This window comes from Labeo rohita, chromosome 5, assembly GCF_022985175.1.
Source record: "Labeo rohita strain BAU-BD-2019 chromosome 5, IGBB_LRoh.1.0, whole genome shotgun sequence".
Taxonomy (NCBI): domain Eukaryota; kingdom Metazoa; phylum Chordata; class Actinopteri; order Cypriniformes; family Cyprinidae; genus Labeo; species Labeo rohita.
Window position 1 is genome coordinate 11508699 of NC_066873.1, and position 23968 is coordinate 11532666.

Sequence of the window (23968 nt, forward strand, 5' to 3'; positions counted from 1 at the left end):
GGAAAAAAATACCGGGGACCTCAATGGTGGGTACGGCCCTGGTCCCAAGACTTCAAACTGTGTGCAACTGGGATCTCCAAAAGAGGAGATTTTTTTCACATATTTAGGGGGAAGACAACATATTTCTCAACTTGTAGAAAATTTGAAGAAGAGATATACAAGCAAAAATGCAATCTGATAAAGATTGTGCATCTCGAATGAAGGTAATCATGGCCATATATTGTGGGAATGCTCTAGAGTTCAGATATATTTGCAAGAGTTTGCCAGGAGAGTTCAGATGCAAAAGCCTCCATCTAGTTTAAATCCGTCTGACGTATTTCTTTAAAATTAGCATGTCTTTCTGGCTACTTTGTGTAGGTTTCTATGTAACGTACTTCTGATTGGGCTGAGGCTGGAATTTAGCGAGTCTGAAGTAAAAGTATTTGATGGACATATACAATGTGTCAGGAGCATTCACTCAGTATCATTTTCTCATTTTTGACCGAGATGGCTTTTAGCTGGTTTTGCATCTGAACTCTTCATATATATATATATATATATATATATATATTACATCTGTGGAATGTCTCCATAAAACATGGATGTGTGTGGGTTTGTGTACTTGTTTTTGCTACATTGTGGGGACCAAATGTCCCCACAAGGATAGTAAAACCTGAAATTTTTGACATTTGACACAATGTTAAAAAATGATTAAAAATAGTAAATGATGTTTATCTGAAAGTGTAACGATGCAAACATGTTTTCTGTGAGGGCTAGGTTTAGGGTTAGGGGATAGACAATATAGTTTGGTCAGTATAAAATCTATAGAAGTCTATGGAAAGTCCCCACAATTCACAAAAACAAACATGTGTGTGTGTGTGCATGTGTGTGTGTGTTTGTGACTAATGCATTCAGAAAAGACTGTGATTGTTTTTTCCCAGAAATAAAAAGCCTAAAATGAAAAGAGTCATCATTAGATATTCTTCAGATAGTATAAAAAATGGACCAGAATGTTATTTTTTGGGTATTTAGAGAGGTCAAAATTTATTATTTAGATTATTAAAAAATCGTATTACTTGTAAACACATTTTATCCAGTGTCTTGAAGTGTCTCCAAGTGTTAAAGGTTGTAAATACTTCAGTTACACGCTATAGAAGTGCACTGTTCTTCACTTAAGAATGTATTGATTCTGGAATTGAATTTAATCTTACCAAATCAGAGAATTAAATTATTCCCCTAAATCAGTGCAGAAGACATTTCTTGTTTCCTGCTTTCTCATGTATCAGCACTGTGACATTTATGTGTATTATCAGAGTTATGCCTTTTCATTTCCTGTGCGGAGATGTATGTATTAAAACTATAGACTATACACTCTAAAAAATAGGTGCAACAGCCTCCAAAAAGGTACGTACACTAGTGTTCATAAGTTTAGAGTCAAAGTAAATAATTATTTTATTAGGCAACGATGCATTCAATGATTCAAAAATGACAGTGAAGACATTTATAATGTTAAAAATATATATAAAATATATACAGTTCTTTTGAACTTTCTATTAATCAGAGAGTCCTGAAAAAATGTATTGTGGTAGAAGCACAACTGTTTTCTTTTTTTTTTTTTTTTTTTTTTTTTTAGTTATATTTTTGGGCTTTTTTGGGCCTTTAATGGACAGGACAGTAGAGAGATGACAGGAAAGTACTGGGTGGAGAGAGGGGAGCGGGATCGGCAAAGGACCTCGAGACGGGATTCGAACTCGGGTCACCGCAAGCACAGTTGTGCTATATGTCCGCGCACTAACCGCACTAACTGTTTTCAACAAGTTGACTCCAAGTCAGCATATTAGAATGATTTCTGAAGAATGATGTCAGTATGTATAGTGATCTACAGTATCTACTGAAATGATCTCCTGAGGGCATGTGGGGGTGAGAATGTATAATCTTATGAAAAAGTTTGGCTGTTATTGATGTATTGTTTGGCTTGAACCACATTTGCACACAGTGAGTTCAGAAGGTCATCATGCCTGTTTGTGTCTTGAACTCAAGCAAGTTCACCTCTGACATGGACATTGTTTCCGTAAGCAGGCTTTTGCTAAATATTCTGGCTTACTGATAGAGCTGACAACAGATATGTGATGAGTCACTAGGTTTGATTTGGTCTAGAAAATCAAATTCTCCCAAGGCTTAGTGTGGTTGCATGGTTGGCTCAGAAACAGGTATTTCATTTACAGCACTATGCAATCATTTCTGTTGTCTCCGCCAAAGGTCACCCTCTGTTGTAAATCTCTGCTGGCTTTTCAGTGTCGTCAGGGCCCTTATATGATTTACTTCCACAGCACATATCATCCGATGTAGGATGTAACTAATATGCAGGAAGTCATTTTGTTGTCATGTGACAAGAAAACCATAAAGTTATCAAATTTATATCACAGGGCGGACCCCTGTAGACCCTCACAACTGTGCGTCAAGGTCAATGGATGTCATAAAATAAAAACCTTTTTATTACTGTACACAAGTATAGTTCCCTGGATAACTGTCAAATGGTGTAATCTGAAAGAAAATTATTTTTATCTTGAAAAAGTCATTGTGCTTTATAATATTTACACAAAAAGTACACACATTGGGGCTCATTCATGAAACTTGCGTAAATATATGAGTAAATTCTGAGTAATTGCACGTAAAATAGACCTTCCAGAAAACTCCTACGGATTCACAAACGCTTCGTGATTTGATTTGCTAGTTAAACATGAGAATGTTAATGAATTCCAGTCATTAGTAAATAGGGCGCTAGCGCAAGCTCATTCACAATTAGCATAATCCCCGCCTATGAATTACAGCTACACAAATTGCGTTTCCAGGAACGCAGTGGAATATTCTGGTTTACTCTCTCAGGTTTGACTCCAGTATATTGCATAAATGCATAAAAGACTAATAGGCCATATGCCTTAAAATAAATATTCAATAACACGTGTCCACCAAGGAGTTTTTAGCCAGCTGAAAAAATGTCAGGCGCTCTTCTTAAAATGACCGGCTGGTGGCGCTTGAAAATGCCTTGGTGACAGCGTTTTTCCAGTCGTTGTTGCAGTCGTTGTACAAGTAGGATGGTTGGTTGGTATTTGTCCCGCCCTTCCTCTATTTACTGCTGGGTAAATAGTGACAGTGACAAGCACTGTGTTTTACAGTTATCAACACAGCTACATTTTGAAACTAACATTTTGAAAATATGAACATTTTCATGAATTCGAAAATTTACATCAGAGCAGCTTTAAAAAATTACAGATAAGGTACTCACCCCCTTGTCATCCAAGATGTTCATGTCTTTCTTTCTTCAGTTGTAATGAAATTGTTTTTTGAGGGAAAACATTTCAGGATTTGTCTCCGTATAATGGATTGATATGGTGCCCCGAGTTTGAACTTCCAAAATACTGTTTAAATGCGGCTTCAAACGATCCCAAATGTGGTTGTAAATGATCACAGCCGAGCAAGAAGGGTCTTATCTAGCGAAACGATTGGTTATTTTCATTTAAAAAAAATACAATTTAAATATTTTTTGGTCTCAAACGCTCGTCTTGTCTTGCTCTGCCTGCTCTGTGTATTCTGGTTCAAGACAGTTAGGGTATGTCGAAAAACTCCAATCGTATTTTCTCTCTCAACTTCAAAAAATTTTTAAAAACCATCCTGCAGAAGTACTGACCCAGTTTTGGCAAAGTAAACATGCAAAGAAGATCAAACACCCTTAACAAAAAGGTAAAACAGCGATTTTGAAGTTTAGGGAGAACATGAGATGAGTTTTTCGACATAACTCAACTGTATTGAACCGGAGGCAGAGCGAGACAAGACGAGCGTTTGACATTAAAAAGTATATAAATTGTATTATTTTTATGAAAATAACCTATCGTTTCGCTAGATAAGACCCTTCTTCCTCGGCTGGGATCGTTTACAACCGCATTTGGGATCGTTTGAAGCCGCATTTAAACTGCATTTTGGAAGTTCAACTCGGGGCACCTTAGAAGTCCATTATATGGAGAAAAATCCTGAAATGTTTTCCTTAAAAACATAATTTCTTTACGACTGAAGAAAGGAAGACATGAACATCTTGGATGACATGGGGGTGAGTACACTATCTGTAAATTTTAGTTCTGAAAGTGGACTTCTCCTTTAACAGAAAAGTATCCCTAAGTACACGGTGTCAGTAATCCACTGTTTAATGTTAAAGACAGACTGAAGTAAGGATACAAAAAACAATTAACTCCACATTAATTTCCCCGTCTCCATATGTCTGCTTCATGACTGAGGCCCTGTGGATTACTGTCTCTGTTTGACTAGAAGTAAACAATCACTTCATATTTGCTGAGACCTTTAACTGTAAGTCTAGTGACATTTCAGTTGGCTGAAGTACTGTCAGCTGAAGTACTGCGGCCCCTAGCAGAGGTTAGTTTTTCTTCATTCTGTTGTCTGGCCTCTGCTGTCATTGCTCATAATGTGACTGCATGTTGCAGAATATCAGGAGGCGGAAGGAAATTACATTCATCTGTAGGTGTCTTACTTACAGCTGGTGTCTGAGCAGAAATATTAATACTGTCCTGTATTATTTAATTTTTTGTTGGTTTACATGAAATATCAGTGTAGTCAGGACTCATTTTCAGCATTTTTACAGATTTTAGTTCTGTAAAATAGGTTGGTATTATTGGTTGTCTTAAATGAGAAGTCCACTTCCAAAAACAAAAATTGACAGATAATTTACTCACCCCCTTGTCATCCAAGATGTTCATGTGTTTCTTTCTTTTTTGAGGGAAACATTTCAGGATTTTTCTCCATATAGTGGACTGATATGGTGCCCCAATTTGAACTTTCAAAATGCAGTTTAAATGCGGCTTCAAACGATCCCATATGCGGTTGTAAATGATCCCAGCTGAGAAAGAAAAAAATAATACAATTTATATACTTTTTAATGTCAAACGCTTGTCTTGTCTCACTTTGCCGAAACTGTTTTTGTTCTGATTCATGTCGATAAAACACCCATCTCATGTTCTCCCTCAACATCAAAATCGTCCTGTATCACTGTTTTACCTTTTTTGTTAAGGGTGTTTGATCTTCTTTGCATGTTCACTTTGCAAAGACTGTCGGTACTTCTGCAGCGATGTAGGATGATTTTGAAATGATTTTTGAAGTTGAGGGAGAAAATACGAGTTATTCGACATACCCTAACTGTCTTGAGGCAGAATACACACCGTTCAGGGAGAGCAAGACAAGACGAGCGGTTGAGATCAAAAAGTATTTAAATAGTTGTTGTTTTTTTTAAAAGACAATAACCGATCGTTTCACTAGATAAGACCCTTCTTCCTCGGCTGGGATCGTTTACAACTGCATTTGGGATCGTTTGAAACATTTAAACTGCATTTTGGAAGTTCAAAATCGGGGCACCATATCGGTCCATTATATGGAGAAAAATCCTGAAATGTTTCCCTCAAAAAACATACTTTATTTATGGCTGAAGAAAAAAAGACACGAACATCTTGGATGACAAGGGGATGAGTACATTATTTGTCAATTTTTGTTCTGGAAGTGGACTTCTCCGTTAATTATCCGAATGGTTTCCAGGAAGAAGCTGTTAAATAATGTTGACAGCTAGATTCCAGTACAATAAATTGATTCATCAGTGTGTTTGTTTTTAGCTGTTTAGGCAGGGAAATATGCTAGCGGAGACTCTAATAATAGTCTTGTGTAGCCTTTGACCTTTGACTAGACCTCAAGGTTTGATAAATATTGCAGTTCATTCTGGAGGGAGAATGAGTAGCCTCTTTTAAAGACTTGATCTCACTAACCTTGTAACAAATCCAGTGATTTTCCTTCTCAAAAGCACTTGCTATGTCAACTTGGTACCTTGTAAATGCGAGTTTGTTTTCAGACAGACCTCAGGGTTTCTGTGGGATCTTAAGTCTTAAAATGTCTTCAATTTGATTTGGTTAAGTTTAAGGCCATAGAAAGTCTTTAATAGTATAACAAAATTCTTAATGATTATAAGTGGTCTTAAAGTTTAGGATGGAAGAACAGAGTCGCCACAATATGGACATGTCATTATTAAACTTTAAAAGGCTGTAGTTCAGTTAAATGAGTGCTCCATGTTTCAAAGACAAAATATGGTGCCGTTGCACGTTTAACAGCACTGCAGTTTCAGAGCAGTTTGCAATCAATGAATTTTGACCATTGGTGAATTGACAATATTTGTGTTTTAGTTTTTAACATTATAACATGTTGTAGATGGTTGTAAGAGTGCATCCCTGGCTATTATTATTCGTATGTACACTCCCAGTCAAAAGTTTTTGAACAGTAAGATTTTTAATGTTTTTTTAAAGAAGTCTCTTCTGCTCACCAAACCTGCACTTAATGTATTCAAAATACAGCAAAACCAGTCATATTGTGAAATGTTTCTACTATTTAAGATAACTGCTTTCGATTTGAATATATTTTAAATGTATTAAAGCTGTGTTTAAAGCTACATTTTTAGCATCATTATTCCAGTCTTCAGTGTCACATGATGCTTCAGAAATCACTCTAATATGCTAATATTATATATATATAATATTAGCATATTAGAGCATATTCTTTAATGAATAGAAAGATCTTAAGATCAACATTTATCTGAAATAAAAAGCATTTGTTACGTTATACACTATACCATTCAATCCTTTGAGTCAGTAATTTTTTTGGGGGGTGGGCGGGGGGAGAAATTATAGAAATTAATACTTTTATTTAGCAAGGATGATGATTATTAAATTATTCAAAAGTGATGATAAAAACATTTATAATGTTACAAAAGTTTTCTATTTCAGATAAATGCTGTTCTTCTGAACTTGCTATTCATCAAAGAAACTGTTCAGTTTACATAATAATGTTTGTTTATGTTTACATAATAATAATAAGAAAAAGAAATGTTTTTTTTTTTTTTGAGCAGCAAATCAGAATATTAGAATGATTTCTGAAGATTAATGTGACTGAAGTAATGATGTTTTGAAATCACAGTAATAAATTACATTTTAAAATATATTCAAATAGTAAACAGTTATTTTAAATAGTACTTTGTGCTGTACTTTGGATCAAATAAATGCAGGCTTGATGAGCAGAAGAGACTTATTTTAAAAAGAACATAAAATCAACATAAAACTTGTGGCTCTTGTGGCTTCTCATCATCCTGTCACAGGAAAGACAATACAATACAATAATATACAATAATCTTTATATTGTATGGGTTTGTTTTGTAACACCATGCAGTAGTAATTTTATTTGTGCAGGTCTTAAAAAAGGTCATAAAAGTCTTCAATTTGATTTTAAAACTCTGCAGAAACCCTGCACCTGCCTCATGGCCAATCAGATTTGGCCTTACTAGATCAAGAAAGTGTTTTTCAGTTTTGTGTGCAGTATACAGACAGCCATATGGCCAGGTTAAATCGGATATCAGTTTTCCCCCTGCTTCAGCACAGCACCCATATATTTATTTTCTCAATTAAATTTGATTCTTTATTTTATTATTTGAGCAGTAAGTAGGTTTCTTGCTTTAGTTCGATCAGCTATGAATTTGACGATTACTAGACTTTTTTTTTTTTTTTTTTAATTAAACAGTCAATGTAGTCTTGAAGGAGTTAGGTTAGCAGTGTTTATGCTAATTTTTTTTTTAGACAATAAACAATTTGATTACTGTGTTCACCACTTGATGTCCAGTGCAAAATCTGGGTCCTGAATCAAAACTAGTTGAGAACCAGTTACTCAAGCATCTTCTAAAGCAATTTCTTTTAAAACCCTCCTATTTCAATTGGGTCAGTTTTGACCAGAAGAGGTACATAAAAAAAAAAAAGAAAAGAAAAGAAAAGAACAAAACTTGTGTTAAGTGGGTTAATATTATCAAAATAAACATCAGTAATTTTTTCAGATTTATTTTGTGTGTTTTAAAAAGTCAGCGGCTATTTGCACTAAGTGTAAATGGCAATAGATGCTATTTACACTAAGTGAAAATAGCATTTTTCTTAGTGATGGAACTACTTTCACTAGGTGCAAATAGCAATGGATTCTATTTACACTAGGTGAAAAGAGCAGTATTTTTTAGTGATATGCTATTTACAAACAGCAAATAGTTACAGATTGTATTTAAAATATAAATGTTATAAATGCTGCTGTTAAAATAGCAGGATTTTCTGTACTTTTCTGTATTTGTACTACTTATTCCAAATAGTGGCAATTATCTGCACCTCAGTATTGTAGTACATTCTAAAACAGTATGCAGTAATAATGTATTGAGTGTAAATTATAATTTTAATTCAAATTATTAAATGGATGGCACCTTATTGGGACAATAAAGCCCTCCCTACACCTACCCTAACCCTACCCAATACTTTATTTTCAACTTTTTGATTATTTCCTTAATTTTAATTGAAAAAAAATGCCTTTCCGATGTGATATGAGATTTGAAAAGGGAGAAAAAAATGTTTAGCAAAAGTCGAATTCAAACCCAGGTCGATTGCATCAAGACTATGACATATGCTTTACTCTTTACGCCAATGGAGCGTAACGATTTGACGATCGTCTTTAGTAGTGTTGTCTAGCCCAATCACACGTTGGTGGGTGGAGTTAGTGTAAATAGCCTCTGCCAACAAGTGGGCTATTTGCACTTAGTGTAAAAAAAATGTTTTAAATTGTGTTTCTGTAAATTTTGTCCCGAGTATCAGTTGAAGCTTTACACACTTTATCCTTTTGCTAGATTTGTCTCAAAAATACTTGGAGTAAAAAATATTTAGCCTCTAAAATCTTGCATATTTCTAGGACTGAGTTTTGTTGCTAAACATGCATATGAATATATAAATGCATGAAAAGTCTTCTGATGGTTCATAGATCAAGGCAAACCAAACCATGTGTCTTTGAGCATGTAACAATGATTCAGCATGATGACAGAATTTGCTGATCCATTGTTGTATTTATCAAGCCAGATTGGAGAGACGGGTGGTATAGAAAGAGTCTGTAACAGGAGATGGGTCTCTCTCTCTGACTTGCACACACACACCACAGTACTGCACCTTCATCCTCCTTCCTCTGATTGAAACCATGGCAGATGGGGTGCAGCAAATTGGAAGGCAGAACGGTGCTGATCCGAAGCTTGCTTTTTCTCTCTCTGATAAAAATATTAATTTTCAGCTTGGGCTCAAGCCGATGATCGGGGGCAAGCGTGTGCTGCTGAGATGATGAAGGCTTTGGAAAGACAGCCAAAGTCCATGTCCACTTGAAGCCTCTCAGAAGTTCCTCACAGTATTCTTACCTGCCTCTGCTCAAAAAATGAGAGACGAAACAGCGGAATGAAGAAGAGAATGATATTATTGTAAAGGCACACTCATATTTTTGTCACCATCTTTCTCTGTCCCCATACTTTTGTTCTACTTTTTATTTTCAAATTTACCACCTTGGCTGCCCTGAGCCGTTTTACAGACTGGTTCAGAATAAATGCATTGATGTATTTAATGTCACTGTGCTGTAGATGTAATCTAGCAGATGGACGATGTTCTCCTGGTGTTGCACCATGTTATAGTACTGCCCACAATGCTAGCCAAATACTTTCAGTTTTATCCTGTTCCTTAAGGGTTGATCACATTTACCGTTGTTCTGCAGATGTTCATGCCCAAAGTGCACTCATTTTAGTTGGAATCCAGATGCATGCATGCAGATTTGTGACCATGGAGAATTTCAGCTTCACAGCAGCTGCTTACGGCTGCCTGCTTTTAATATTCATACTGACCTCTTTGTATCCCTGTGTATATACAACACTATGCTTTATATTCTATATCACCCTCAGTTGTTTTTTCTCTTGTACTTTTTCACAATCTCATGTATCTCGTCTTACCTGCTCACCTTCTGTCTTTTTGTCTTTCTCTTTCTGTCTCTAAAGTTAACTTAAGTGAAAGCGACGGCAGTGATGCTGAGCTCAGTGAATGCAGCAGTGACAGGAAGACCTTCATGTCTGAGACCGATCAAAGAAGAGATTCCGGTAATACACATCTCCTGGAAATTCACTGCCAAATATACACAATCCACCCACACAAACTTGTACAGACTAATAGAACTCCATCTGTTAGATCTACGACGTTTCACAGAAAACACAAATCCCCCTACAGCTTAGTTTTGATTGTTTGTTTTACAGCTTGATTCACAAAATAAGCTTTTTTATTTTTATTGTTATGATTGTGTGTGTGTGTGTGTGTGTGTGTATGTATATATATATATATATATATATATAAAATAATCATCAAATCTACTGTGCTAGGTTTCTTTTCATTTATTTTACACAGACAGTAGTATAAATTACAAATTTTTCCACCTACATGTAAAAATACTAAATATTATATCAAATTAATGTCATATATAGGCTATAAAATCTGCAGTACATATGTACATACAAGGAATAAATACTTGAAATATGTTTAATTTAGTTAACTGATAGACAAGGGAAAAAACTGTGCGACATGTAACATAGTCTGTATTTGCTGAGTTGCAGTTCAGTTTTGTGACAGAAAGGAAACTCAAATGGCAGAAAGTGACATTCTGTTTGTTTTTAGTTTAAGTTTATTTTGCTGGTATGAGGAAAGTTGAAGTAATCACGCCGGCGCACACAAACACAAAACATAGCAGTTCCAGGCTTGTAGTATTCTTAACTTGACAACGCAGTTGGTACTGTATTAAAATAAAACCAAACATCAGCACGCCCGCCTCACTGTGTCACTGTTAGAACGGGACTGAAATACAAAGTCTATAATTTACATAATAAATAATAGTTTAGCATTTGGATGCATCGCAAATATGGAAACATAATGTAATATTTGGATTTGTGCCGAATGAAAGAGATAGGATACAAGAGCACAAAGCTCCATTTCGCAGACAGTTGAGTGCTCAACCCTGTTCCTGGAGATCTACCTTCCTGCAGAGTTCAGCTCCAACCCTGACCAAACAACTAAACTCTGCAGGAAGGTAGAACTCCAGGAACAGGGTTGGGCACCCCTGCTTTAAAGTAACATTATTCTCCTTTGTCAGTGAGAGACATGTTCAGAATCAGCACATGGTCAGCACATAGTATATGTGTATATATATGTGTGGACCCTGGACCACAAAACCAGTCATAAGGGTGAAATTGAAATTTATGCATCATCTTAAAGCTGAATAAATAAGCTGTCCATTGTTGTATGGTTTGAACAATATTTGGTCGAGATACAGCTATTTGAAATCTGGAATCTGAGGGTGTTAAAAAAATCAAAAGACTGAGAAAATCACCTTTAAAGTTCTCCAAATAAAGTTCTTAACAATGCATATTACTAATCTAAAATTAAGTTTTGATATATTTACAGTAGGAATTTTACAAAATATCTTCATGGAACATGATCTTTACCGAATATCCTAAAGATTTTTGGCATAAAACTAAAATCAATAAATTTTGACCCATACTATGTATTTTTGGCTATTGTACAAATATACCCCAGTGACTTAAGACTGGTTTTGTGGTCCAGGGTCTATATATATATATATATATATATACATTGTCTGTGCTGGCGTCCTGTAGGTTCATGATTAAAATGACAGAATTCTTATGACCCGGTCTATCAAAATGACAGACAATGTTAAGGTGTAGCGCAACCTCATATTTTATATATATATATATATATATATATATGTATGTGTGTGTGTGTGTGTGTGTGTGTGTGTGTGTGTGTTTCCCAAAAATACTCCCATCTTTAGCAGAAATTTTACATTTAAATGTAGATTTTTTTTTTTTTTGAATTGTGAATGTCTTTGTGCACTCAGAATCGAGTGGAGGCCAAGTGCAAACACCCCTGCAGTCCAGCATCACCAGTCCTACTCGAACCAGCTTTTCACAAAGCCCTTCTAGCTTGGCCAGCGAGCGAAGCAGCAGCAGTTTCAATCCGGGTCTGGAAGAAGAGGTCATGGACTATAGTCGCCCTCTACCAAGTGAGTGCCCACATACATGTTTACTTAGCTGTCTAAATGGCAACTCTAACATAAAACATCTGCACTGTTAAAACAAAAATCTTTTTTAAAAACATTTTTACAATTGGAGAGGCCCCCAGAAGAAAGTTTCATTACATTTGGCTCATTCCTGGGCACAGAAATGTCCCCAAAATATGGTTATTTACACTAGGGGTGGGAATCTTTCAGTACCTCATGATTCGATTAAAAAACGACTCACAATTTTTTTTATTTTTAATCACGATTCACAATTTTTCATCAAATTTTTTGTGCACACTGGACATCAAACGCACCCGTACTTTAATACAAAAACACACCAGTCTATAGTATGGGTAGTCCTGACTCAGTGTTTCCTATAAACTATTAACTTCCTAATAAATCAAAAATATTTTACACTTCCCATTAGGTATGTGTCTGAATCCGATCATACTGTGTTCAGAAAGGAAATGACGTACTTCGAAATCCCTAAATACCAGATGGGAGGACAGAATATCTTTCAGTGTTTTCTCTCGCAATTATATCATTGGGTAATTATACTGTATATACATTGCAGACATCAGGAAGCCGTTATTAATATGCGGGACATTGAAACACCTTTTGAATGATTCATAGTATTCACACGGATAGTACACATATTTTACAAAATTAGATGTTTGTCAGTGGTGCTCAGGATTTGCAAATAATTCATCATCGTCCTATCAGTCATCTCTCCTTACTCTGTTTATGTGGTAAGTGAAATTTATAGTATTTATAGTACTCTAATGTAACTGGCTACCGCTAGCATGCAGCATGAATGTGCTGTTTGTTTTCCGCCCCTTTCCGAATATATCCCATAATAACAGAAGATCGATATTTAATGTGTTATTTTTCCAAACCCTTGCCCTTGCTGAAAATGGGGCAGGATGTATTTGTTTTTCCCCTTTCATTGCTAGTGCTGTTTTCTTCAGACAGCATCTGCTATTATCATTATTATTATTATTATTATTATCATTATATTAACTAGAAAATTGATTTTTGAAATTTGTGAATCAATTCAAATTGCTAGAAGACTAAATCGCAATTCATATGTGAATCATTTTTTCCTCCACCCCTGATGAACACACACACACACACACACATTTGTTTTTGTGAATTGTGGGGACTTTCCATAGACTTCTATAGTTTTTATACTGACCAAACAATGCTGTTTATCCCCTCACCCAACCCTAACCCTAAACCTACCCCTTACAGAAAACCTGTTTGCATTGTTACATTTTCAGATAAACATCATTTACTATTTTTAAACATTTTTTTTTACATTGTGGGTACTGAAAAATTTTCAGGTTTTACTATCCTTGTGGGGACATTTGGTCCCCACAATGTAAAAGAACAAGTACACACACACACATTCATTTGATTTGCCCTTTGTCACTGTTTGCTAATTCAAGTATCACTATTACTATAGCGCATACTTTTCCTTATTACCTGCGTTAAGGAGGAAACCATATCTAGGGACCTTGGTGTGGGCTTTTTTGGCTTGTGCTAGTAACAGCTTAGCAAACTCATCGCAATGAACTGAAAACCTCTTAAGCAACCACATAGCAACTCCCACAGCACACTGGTATTGTGGCACTGAGTTTCACACAAGCATGCAGTTTACTTTAGGTAATGTACAAATCTACTCTTATATGTTGTTCATGCTCCTTAATTTACCGTTGGACATAAATGTGCGGACATGTGTCAGTGTTATGCATCCGTGACTCATTAGTAGCCCCAGACAGGATCTGCTGAATGTTTCTGTGCTTATTTTAGGACAAAATCTGTGGAATTTTGCTGGATGGATTTACAGTAAACATGGAAATGTTGTACATTTTTATACATTTGTATACAGATCAGACGATGTATTTAATAAGAAACAGTGTAAGGAAGCACGTCCTGATTTTGCTGAGTTAGATCTGTTCCTGGGTCAACATATTTTGTTGACCCTGGAACAACAATTTAATCCAAAAATTTAATCTTGACCACATCCCTACACCTAAACCTAGCCTTACCCATGATTAATCCCTAAAATCAGAGGAAATAATAGATGAATGACACTAATGTACAAGCACCAAACACTGATTGTAAGCCTGAACTTCACAAAAACTATAAACTGATTTTTCAAATCTGATTGGTTAATCACAATGTTGTTCCAGGGTCAACAAAGATGTTGATCCAGGGACATGTCGTACTTGGTAAAATCAGGTTCTGCGTGTAAGGAATGTCAGGTGATCAAATTCTTTATGTGTATGCACTTAAAAATAAAGGTTCCAAAAGGGGGTTTCACAGCACTGCCATAGAAGAACCATTTTGGGTTTCCCAAAGAACAATTGAACAGTTTTTAAAGAGCAGATCATATATTTTTTTGCAGTCTGTAACATAGCTATCCTTCAATGTAATCAGTCTGCAAAGTTGTTAATCAAAAAAAGTGCATGATAAACAAAGATACTGTCTCGCAAAAGAGAGTCGACTTGGAGCCGCCTGAACGAGTTGTTATATTTTTTGAAAGGTCCTTGGTAAGCAGTCCTTGGTAAAATAACAAGCACAACAAAAGGTTTAAACTGTATTGTTGTGGTATCATCTTTGTATTGTTGTGGTATCATCTTTCATTGCTGAAAGATGATACCACAACAATACAGTTTAAACCTTTTGTTGTGCTTGTTATTTTACCAAGGACTGCTTCTCTAATCTTGGTTTTTGTCTTTGTTGGCTTCTAATCTTCATTTGCACTAACAAGCATCTCCGAACCACAACCTGTAAGTACGATTGATACGTTTTGTGTACAATTTTATTTGAGTGCTCAAAATAGCAAGTTGTTTGTGCTAATATGTGATATATACCTAGTGCAGCTTTAGGTTTTTCAGGTAAACCACGATATTACTGTCTTACTGAAATAGTTCTGATAATTTGCTGTGAACCCACTATTTCCTAAGAATTATTTTGATTAATGTAATAATTAATATTTTAATTATTTAGTGTAATAATAAAGAATGTAGACATATTTTGGTTTACAAACTGTGTTGTTTTATCAGTTAGTCACGTTAACACTTTGCTAACGTGTCCACTGTTATTGTTTTAAGTGTTCACAGTTTAGCAGCTAAACTTTAGCTGTGGGCACAGTTCGTTTGCATAAATGTTCAAATGTTTTTGTCATTATTTTAAGAACGGATTGGAGCACTATATTATTGTTTTGGTGCATGCTTTGTTAATAGTAGCCAGGGTTGCCAGTTTTTCACAACAAAACCAGCCCAGTTGTTACTCAAAAATAGCCCTAAACTAGCCCGTTTCAAGGGGAGTCCTCTGTTACTTGCGTTCCGGAGTGTAAAATACATGTTTTTTTGTTGGGGTTACCTTCGTAAATTCGTATTCCAGGGGCTAAATATGACATTACTGGGGTTGCTTCAACCTGCAGACATCAAAAACAACCACGGACTTGGCAACACTGATAACTGTGCTCGCTAACTTGCTCAAGAACTCCACTCTGTACCAATCGCAACAGGCTTGGCCAGCTGACCTATCAGAGCAGAGTAGGCTTATGGAAGGGGAGGGGTTTTACCTTTCACTCAGAACTGATCGAACATATCTTTTGAAGGTTCTTGGAATCATAGATTTCAATGCCAGAGTGCACATTAAACAATTTTCCTACATTGAAGAAGTGGTTGTCTTAAGATGGCAGCTTAATGATGTTTGGGAACCATCTGTCCCTTTTATTTGCCGATAGTATGATCCTTGTCTTTTTCAGATTAGAACTCCTGAGAGTGTTTTTCTTTCTTTTTTTTTCTTTTTTTTGGCCAAGAGCAAATTGCTTTTGCGTGTGTCTGTCATTATTACCTGCTTTATTGTCCACTTCTGTATTCTATTTTCCATGCCTTAAGAAGCTTAAATTCCTAGTTTTTCTAGTAAAAAAAAAAAAAAAATAGCCCTCATTATTCCAATGATATTGTGCGTCTTGCTCGAGCGCTCTCCAATTTGTACCACTCACTTTCAGAGATAAGAACTCTCCCCTACGTCGCTTCTTCACAGGCTTCTGCAAGCTTAGCATGAAGTGCGATATCTTCCTGCCCTCTGTGTTAATGATAAAACTTTCAAATGTCAATGCACGACATAAAGGAAACAAAATTAAAGCCTTCTACTGTCATGGTTCTGAAGTGAGCACTGAAGTTGCGTGTCCCTGCTGTTTTGGTTGCCTTTCCTTTTATTATTCATTTTCTTGCCGAGAGTCTATGACAGCCCTCAGAATGGTTTGCAGAAAAGTTGTCCGATTTGGCACACTGATTGTGGTGGGCCTGAATAGTCCCCTGACTCATTTGTGGGTCTCTCAGTCAGTGCCTTTAGCAAAACTAAAAATGTAATATTTTTTTTTCTGCTTTAAACTTTTAAAGCGTTTGGCCTAGTAACAAAATTCTTCCTTTGCTTTCTCACTTCAGTTTAAAAATTTTATTTACTCCCCCTCATAACATTCCAAGCCTGTATGGCTTTCTTTTTTTTCTGCATGGAGAACATAAACCAGAAATGTTTAGTTACCAAACATTCTTCATAATGTTTCCTTTTGTGTTGTGCAGGAGAAAGCATACCATTTTAGAATGGCTTGAGGTTGAGTAAATGTTTATTTTTAAACTATGTTCATGTTCTTTGTTAGTAAATGTTCATTTTTGAACTAGGAATTCTGTGCATCTGTGGCTCCTTTGTTTATTCGTATAGTTCAAGGTTTTTTAAAATATCTCTATCCATGTTAAAACTGCACAACTCCCTTAGGGATTTTAATATCATCTATAAATTTCATGTATCCCGACAGGTCTTGTTTGTTTACGGTGAAGGCGAAATAAGGGGATGCAAATGTTCCTCTGAGAGCCAGGCAGCATTTATAACAGCCTGGCCTCTGTTTGTCGTTAATCACCTCATGTAATGTGCAGGCGTGTAGACACCATGCACTCTCATTCATTTTCATTCGGCTTTATGTTTGCTGGCCAGCTAGTCATAGCCAATGAGGCTGTGTGGAGATGTTCTCTCATCCAAGGTCAGGCCTGTGTCTTTTTGTTTAAACCCACACAGCCCAACTCGACTTGGAGGAAAAAATAGAAATTGTGGCCATGAATTAAGAATTTTTCCCAACGAATTGTTAATTCAGCTCCTCATTTTAGTTAAATCACCACAATTATCCTAAATTAAAACAAGGGAACAATAATGACTGTATGTATGTATGTTAAACATTAAATTCACCTTTGGCACTAGATTACTGATACTATATATATATATATTTTATTTTTGATCAAATGAATGCAGGCTTGAAGCTTAAGAGACTTTCAAAAACATAAAAAAAAATAATGTGGAAGTAATATGCACATGCAATATTAAAAGCATTCTTTTTGGCTGCTAATTTAAATGTATAGTTCTGTCTCTGTCACAAGATGTGTTTGCAGGTAGAAATAATCTTGATCAGTGACAAATTAACTTGCATATAATAAAAGTGTTTCCAATATTACTGCTGCTTTCTTCAAACGGCCTCCAGTATTTTAGGATCTAACAGCTTTTATCACACTGTATGATAAATCTGAAATGTCAAATGATTTACACTGGCTCATAATTGGATGGCCAATTCCTGTGTTCTTCTGTGACATGTAAAAGCTCTCTGTAAACAAGCACCAGCAACACATTGTAATAGAGGCAGTGAGATGACAGAAATGACCCATGTCCACCTCTCTCTCCATTTTCTCCAGCTCTCTGCTGCTAATGTGCCGTGTGTCCAGTCTATTTCACTGCAGGCTGATTTGTTTTGTTTTGCTTATCTTCATAAACCTCATTAATGTGTCTTTAAAATGGTTGTAAACTTAAGAAAGAAGCCATGATGTTTCAGAGTTTACTAAGAATATAGTTTCAGCCTTTTTTTGTTCTTTGCGTGTGGGCAAGTAACATCTCTCAGAATAGCTGTGATGTACAGTAAGTGTTTGCTGATGTAATTATCACAACATAATACATGCACAAGATGAACAATACATGTAAATATCAGTTCTCAACATTTTGGTGACTCCAACATTGTGTTTTAAATGCCGGGTAAATACACCATTTATGTACACCATTTTTAAAGTGGAGATATGGAATACTATAAACATGTTTCTTTGCTTGTTTTAAAGGAGTAGTTCACTTTTAGAACAAAAATGTACAGATAATGTACTCACCCTCTTGTCATTCTAGATGTTCATGTCTTTCTTTCTTCAGTGGTAATAAAAATGTTTTTTTTTGTTGTTTTTTGAGGAAAACATTTCAGGGCTTCTATGGTGCCCGTGAGTTTGAACTTCCAAAATGCAGTTTCACTGCAGCTTTAAGGGCTCTAAATGATGCCAGCCAAGGAAAAAGGGTCTTATCTAGTAAGACAATCTGTCATTTTTTTTTTAAATTATATACTTTATATACTTTCTATATACTGCGTACTCTTTGCACTCGGTTCAAGACAGTTAGGGTAGGTAGAAAAACTCCTATCTCATTTTCTTCAAAAATCGTCATACATTGCTGTTTTACCTTTTTTTTTTGTAAAGGGCGTTTGACCTTCTTTTCACGTTCACTTTATAAATACTGGGTCAATAGTTCTGCTGTGATGTTGGACGATTTTGAAGTTGGAGGAGAAAATAAGATGGGAGTTTTTTGACATACCCTAACTGTCTTGAACCGAGTGCACGTAGTACGCATGTGCGTGACAGAGCTAGACAAGACGAGCATTTAAGGTTAAAAAGTATAACTTTTATTTATTTATTTTTTATTTTTTTGAAAATGACTGATCGTTTCACTGGATAAGACCCTCCTTCCTTGGCTGGGATCGTTTAGAGCCCTGAAACTGCATTTTGGAAGCTCCACTATATGGAGAGAAATCCTGAAATGTTTTCCTCAAAAAACATAGTTTGTTTACGACTAAAGAAAGAAAGACATGAATATCCTGGATGACAAAGGGGTGAGTACATTATCTGTAATTTTTGGTTCTGGAAGTGAACTACTCCTTTAAGTGTGATGATACCATTTTTGAGATGTTCACAGATATTATTACATAATGCACTTTATTTCTTTAAAAAAAAAAAAAAAATACCATGCATTATTTTAAGCATCGAGGGTACAGTGGTTCATTTCCAGTTTAAAATCTGCGTTAAAATCCTGAAGCAGCATCACAGAATGTGATGTATTTGCATAAAATAGCAAAGACTGACAGGAAAGATAAGAAATTCTTAAGTTAATTTATGATGTTTTATTTTTATGTTTTCTTTGTGCACAAAAACTATTTGCGTATCTTCATAACATTAAGGTTGAACAACTGACGTCACATGGACTATTTTAACAATGTCCTTACTACCTTTCTGGGCCTTGAACATGTCAGTTGTGTTGCTGTCTATGCAGGGTCAGAAAGCTCTCGAATTTCATCAAAAATATCTTAATTTGTGTTCCAAAGATGAACGAAGGTCTTACGGGTTTGGAACACCATGAAGGTGAGTAATTAATGACAGAATTTTAATTTTGGGGTGAACTATTCCTTTAAAATTATAATAGAAATTTCATGTTTTTCAAGTTCATAACTGTAGACCTGTAAAATGTGAAAAACGAAATGGAATAGGAAAAAAAAGAGAGAGAAAACCACTAAATACAGCAACTAATACCCTCACATTTTCAGGACTTATAATCGAATTTACTGTTACATCCTACAGTGTACTTACTGTGTGCTTGTCACTTGTTTCTGATAGTAAATGCTTCTCAGTCCCAAGCACTGACTGTGTGAATGTAGCCATTCAAAAACACACGTATAGCTGTGGCATTGAGTTCTTAGTTGATTGAGTTGATTTTAGTTTTGAGACTAACTCACTAACTCTTCATCTGCTCTGACACCCAAAGCCATTCTTTACCGCCCACCCATCACGTCACTTCATTGAATCTACCTTGACATTTCTGCATTTGATTCTTTTCATTTTCCTTCCCACTTAGCTGCTTGCGTTCATCATCCTTGGCTCAATTGAGAGTCATCACTCTCTATTATTTCGATGTAGATGCACAAAAGACCAAACTATGCGCATTGGCAGTGGCTCTAAAAAATGATGAATGATCAGTGGAATTCACTGTGAAAGGGAAATATTCACTTCTGCATGGCTAAACATTTCACTCAGAGTTTTTTGAAAATTATACTGTTTTGCTTCATGTTGTCAAACCTGGATTGATTTTCTCTTCAGTTTCTAACTCACTCAACTCTAATGCTTTCTTTATCTGGAGGGTGGCTATGTTTGAGCTAAATTTGCCAGTAAAAAGTGAAAAAGTGAAACCCGGTTTTCTTTGTGTCTCTCAGTGTTCATACATTAGAGTTGGAGTTTAGGGGTCAAGTGCTAGGTCACCCAAAAATGAAAAGTCTGTCATTAATTACCCTCATACTCACTCTCAAATTCAACAATTTCTTCTCTTCCATGTCTTCCATGTTTTTCTGACCACTTTTTTTCAGTGGTACAAATTGAATTTATCCTTAAAATATCATTAAGGCTAATACTCTGTCAAATAATTTTATAACAGCATCATGAATGTGATCATCAGCATCATGAATGACAGTGTCATTAATATTTTTCTTGACCTGAACTACAGTGGTACAAGTTGAATTTGTCATTAAAATGTCATTAAGTGCTAATGCTCTGTCAAATTATTTTATAACAGCATCATGAATATTTTTCAGTTCATAATGTGTTTTTTTTTTTAAGTTTCCTCCAACAGAAGGTTAGATAATAGACCATTTCAAATGTTGTAAAAAAGATTAACTGGTGTTACAGAAGTAAATTCAATCATCCAATAATAATAATAGTAAATAAAATTATAAAATTGTATTTTATTGCATTTAGAGAGCGATTCACTCAAAAATTTAAATGAAAACAGTACAGTAATGGGTTAAGTCATGCAGAGTTTGGTCCATATCACTGCAAAAACAGTTAGGTACAGCATCCCACACATTTATATTTTCTTGACATGCTTTTTTACATCATGGAAAAATCTACCCAAAACACCACCATAATGGCGTACACCTAACCAGTGGTGCCACTCTATCATTGTGAGATGATTTCCTCTATGAAGCCATATGTGACCTTGGACAACAAAACCAATCACAAGTGTCAGTTTTTTGAAATTGACACTTACACATCATCTGGAAGCTGAATAAATAAGCTTTCCATTGATATACGGTTTGTTAGATACAACTATTTGAAAATCTGGAATCTGAGTGTGCAAAAAAATCTAAATATTGAGAAAATCACCTTTAAATTTGTCCAAATGAAGTTCTTAGCAATGCATACCACTAATCAAATAAGTTTTTGATATATATTTACGGTAGGAAATTTACAAAATATCTTCATGGAACATGATCTTTACTTAATATCCTAATGATTTTTGGTATAAAAGAAAAAAAATTGATAATTCTGACCCATACAATGTATTGTTGGCTATTGTTAAAATATACCCGTGCCACTTAAGGTTTTGTGGTCCAGGGTCACTTATTTCCACTTATTTCCACTTATTTCCACTTATTTCTGCCATGCATGCTCAATATGCTGAGTATGAGCAACAGTCCCTGGATCAACAAAGTGTCTTTTATGGCAGACAGAATACTGACGATATCTGTACTGGGTAAGCTGTCTCTTGTAGGCATGCCATTCATCTGTAAGGACTGTGCTGTATTTTATTATTTTTTTTATTTTTTCAATCACTGGAATCCAGTTCTCTTGGACAGTTAATAGACTGATCCTTCTTTTTGGATTGATAACAAATAATTGCCCAACAGGTGCACATGCATTTTTATTTCTTACATTTTTCCTTACATTTCCTTACAACAAAATATTAGTTCACTTTCATATTTTTCTTTATAAATGTTGTCATATAGTACAACATATATAGTATATAACATATATAGCTGTCGTATAGTACAACATTGTAATGTCAAGTTGTCATGACAAAGACACCAACAGGTTATGATGTATTGGTTTATGTCAAGTTGTCATAACAAACACATCTCGAACAATGTCATCTTTGCATGGTATGAAGGTGTTATGTCAGTCTTATGCACACCCCTTCAAGTAAAGTGTTACCAATATGTCTGATTCTATGTTATATTATTGAATAATTCTCAATTTTAGATATGGTCCAATAGCTTAAATATACAGTAGTTAAGCCAAAAAACAAAACAAAACAAAAATAGTTGAGTTAATAATTCATCATTCAACACTCAAATAAAAACTGTAGGTTGTATACAAATTTTAATTCCACATAAGACAGTTTTATATAAACCACTTAATGATATAATGGTTTCTATACTGATTTCTATACTGAAAAAAATGTTCATTTAAAATTTGTCAATTTAAAAGTCACCAACTTACTCATCTCGGCCGCTGAAATTCCCGCCACTGAAGAGACAAAAGAACCTGTTGTCCAGATTTCACTAAAGGGGACGGCCTTTTCTTAAAGGGGTGGATTCCCCAATACCACAGGGTGGAAAACCATTCAAGGGACATGGACAAACTCTTCTTTTTGTTCAAATAAAAATATTGTTTTTTTTTTGTTTTTTTTACCAAACGGTCAATACACTCAATCTCCTATTTAACAAAATATTAATAGGAGATATGATTTGACTTCTACTCTCATTCAAATTTAATGAGCAGTGCATGGCACGAACCAAAATAACCTCCTACACAAAACTTTAAAAATCTAAAAAATGTATCTAAAGAGCCAAGTAATGCTTTTGTTATGAAAATAAAAACTTATAACCTAATATAACACACCCTTTCATGAACTAAGAATGAACAGTAATTCTACAGCATTTATTAATATTAGTTAATTTCAGCATTTACTAATAATTTACTAATAAAATGACAAGTTGTGGTTGTTAACATTAGTTAATGCGCTGTAATCTAACTTGATCAAACATTGAACGACTGTATTTTTATTAACTAACGACCATTAAAAATGGTGTATATATTGTTCATTGTTCATTCATGTTAGTTAATACCTTAACTGATGTTAACAGATAACACCCTATTTTAAAGTGTTACCTTTTTTTCTTTGCGTTTCACTTTGCGATTCACAATACATCCCAATGCAATTCTCTTTTCTTTGTGTTTTAGTATGCAACATTGTGCTGATGTAGAGAGTGAACACAGATGTGTAGGAAAACTTAGTTGAGGTTGATCAAGTCCATGATTGTGCTTCAACAGCAGTCCACTAGCCACAGATCCGCTGTGTTGATCCAGAGCCATCTAGATGCTCTTGCTGGAGCCACTGTGGATGCCTCTTCTCCTCTTCTCTTCTGTAATGCCAAAATCCACCAAAGCTCTACAAAGGGCTTGTCCTGCAAAGCTTCTGCATCCCGCCTCCACTGCCAAGCACCTCCCTCTCCAGCCTTGTCTGTGGTGCTCGCTAACTAGGTCATCCGCTAGCAGGGCTTCTCAGTGTGCTATCAGCATGGCTGTGATTCGGCCTTAGGGCATGCTGATATTCAGTCCAACAAGAAGACTGTGAGGATATTGCTTTTTATATAAAAGTTCATTGAACAAGAGGTTAATATTAAATAACTTATGCTTCAGGCAAACATTGGCCAGTTAGTTTGTATATTTCTTCTCCAGCAATGAAAATGGTTCCAAAAGAAACTGACAGCATGTCTGGAACAGAGAATGTGAGTGAAGCGTTGTCTAATCACTCCCTCCAGCTGGAACTAACTCTTGTGTAAGGTTATTTTCTTCACTATTCCTAATACCAACACTGAGGTTTCTGAGGTGATCTTGACATTACTTTGCTCTCCTTGTGATTGCACATCTTGCTACCAGCGATACCTGCCTTCCTCCAAAGCATTCAGGCAGTAGCTTGAAGTCTTCCCTTGTTTTCCTTATAGAGACCTTACAGAGATTTTGTTGTGCATGCAGCTGTGAATTGCATTATGCTAGAAACTTTGATAATGAGATTTTAAAAT

The 23968-nt window shown here is 35.4% G+C and overlaps 1 protein-coding gene across 2 annotated transcripts in view; it reads left to right on the forward strand.

The window, feature by feature from the left end:
- LOC127165100 (rab effector Noc2) overlaps positions 1–23968 on the forward strand; it is a 139664-nt gene that overhangs the window by 64885 nt on the left and 50811 nt on the right. For both annotated transcript variants that reach the window (XM_051109414.1, XM_051109415.1), the window contains exons 7-8: positions 9902–10000; positions 11806–11970. In XM_051109414.1, the coding sequence (XP_050965371.1) occupies positions 9902–10000; positions 11806–11970 (264 nt within the window). The remainder of the gene's footprint in view (positions 1–9901; positions 10001–11805; positions 11971–23968) is intronic.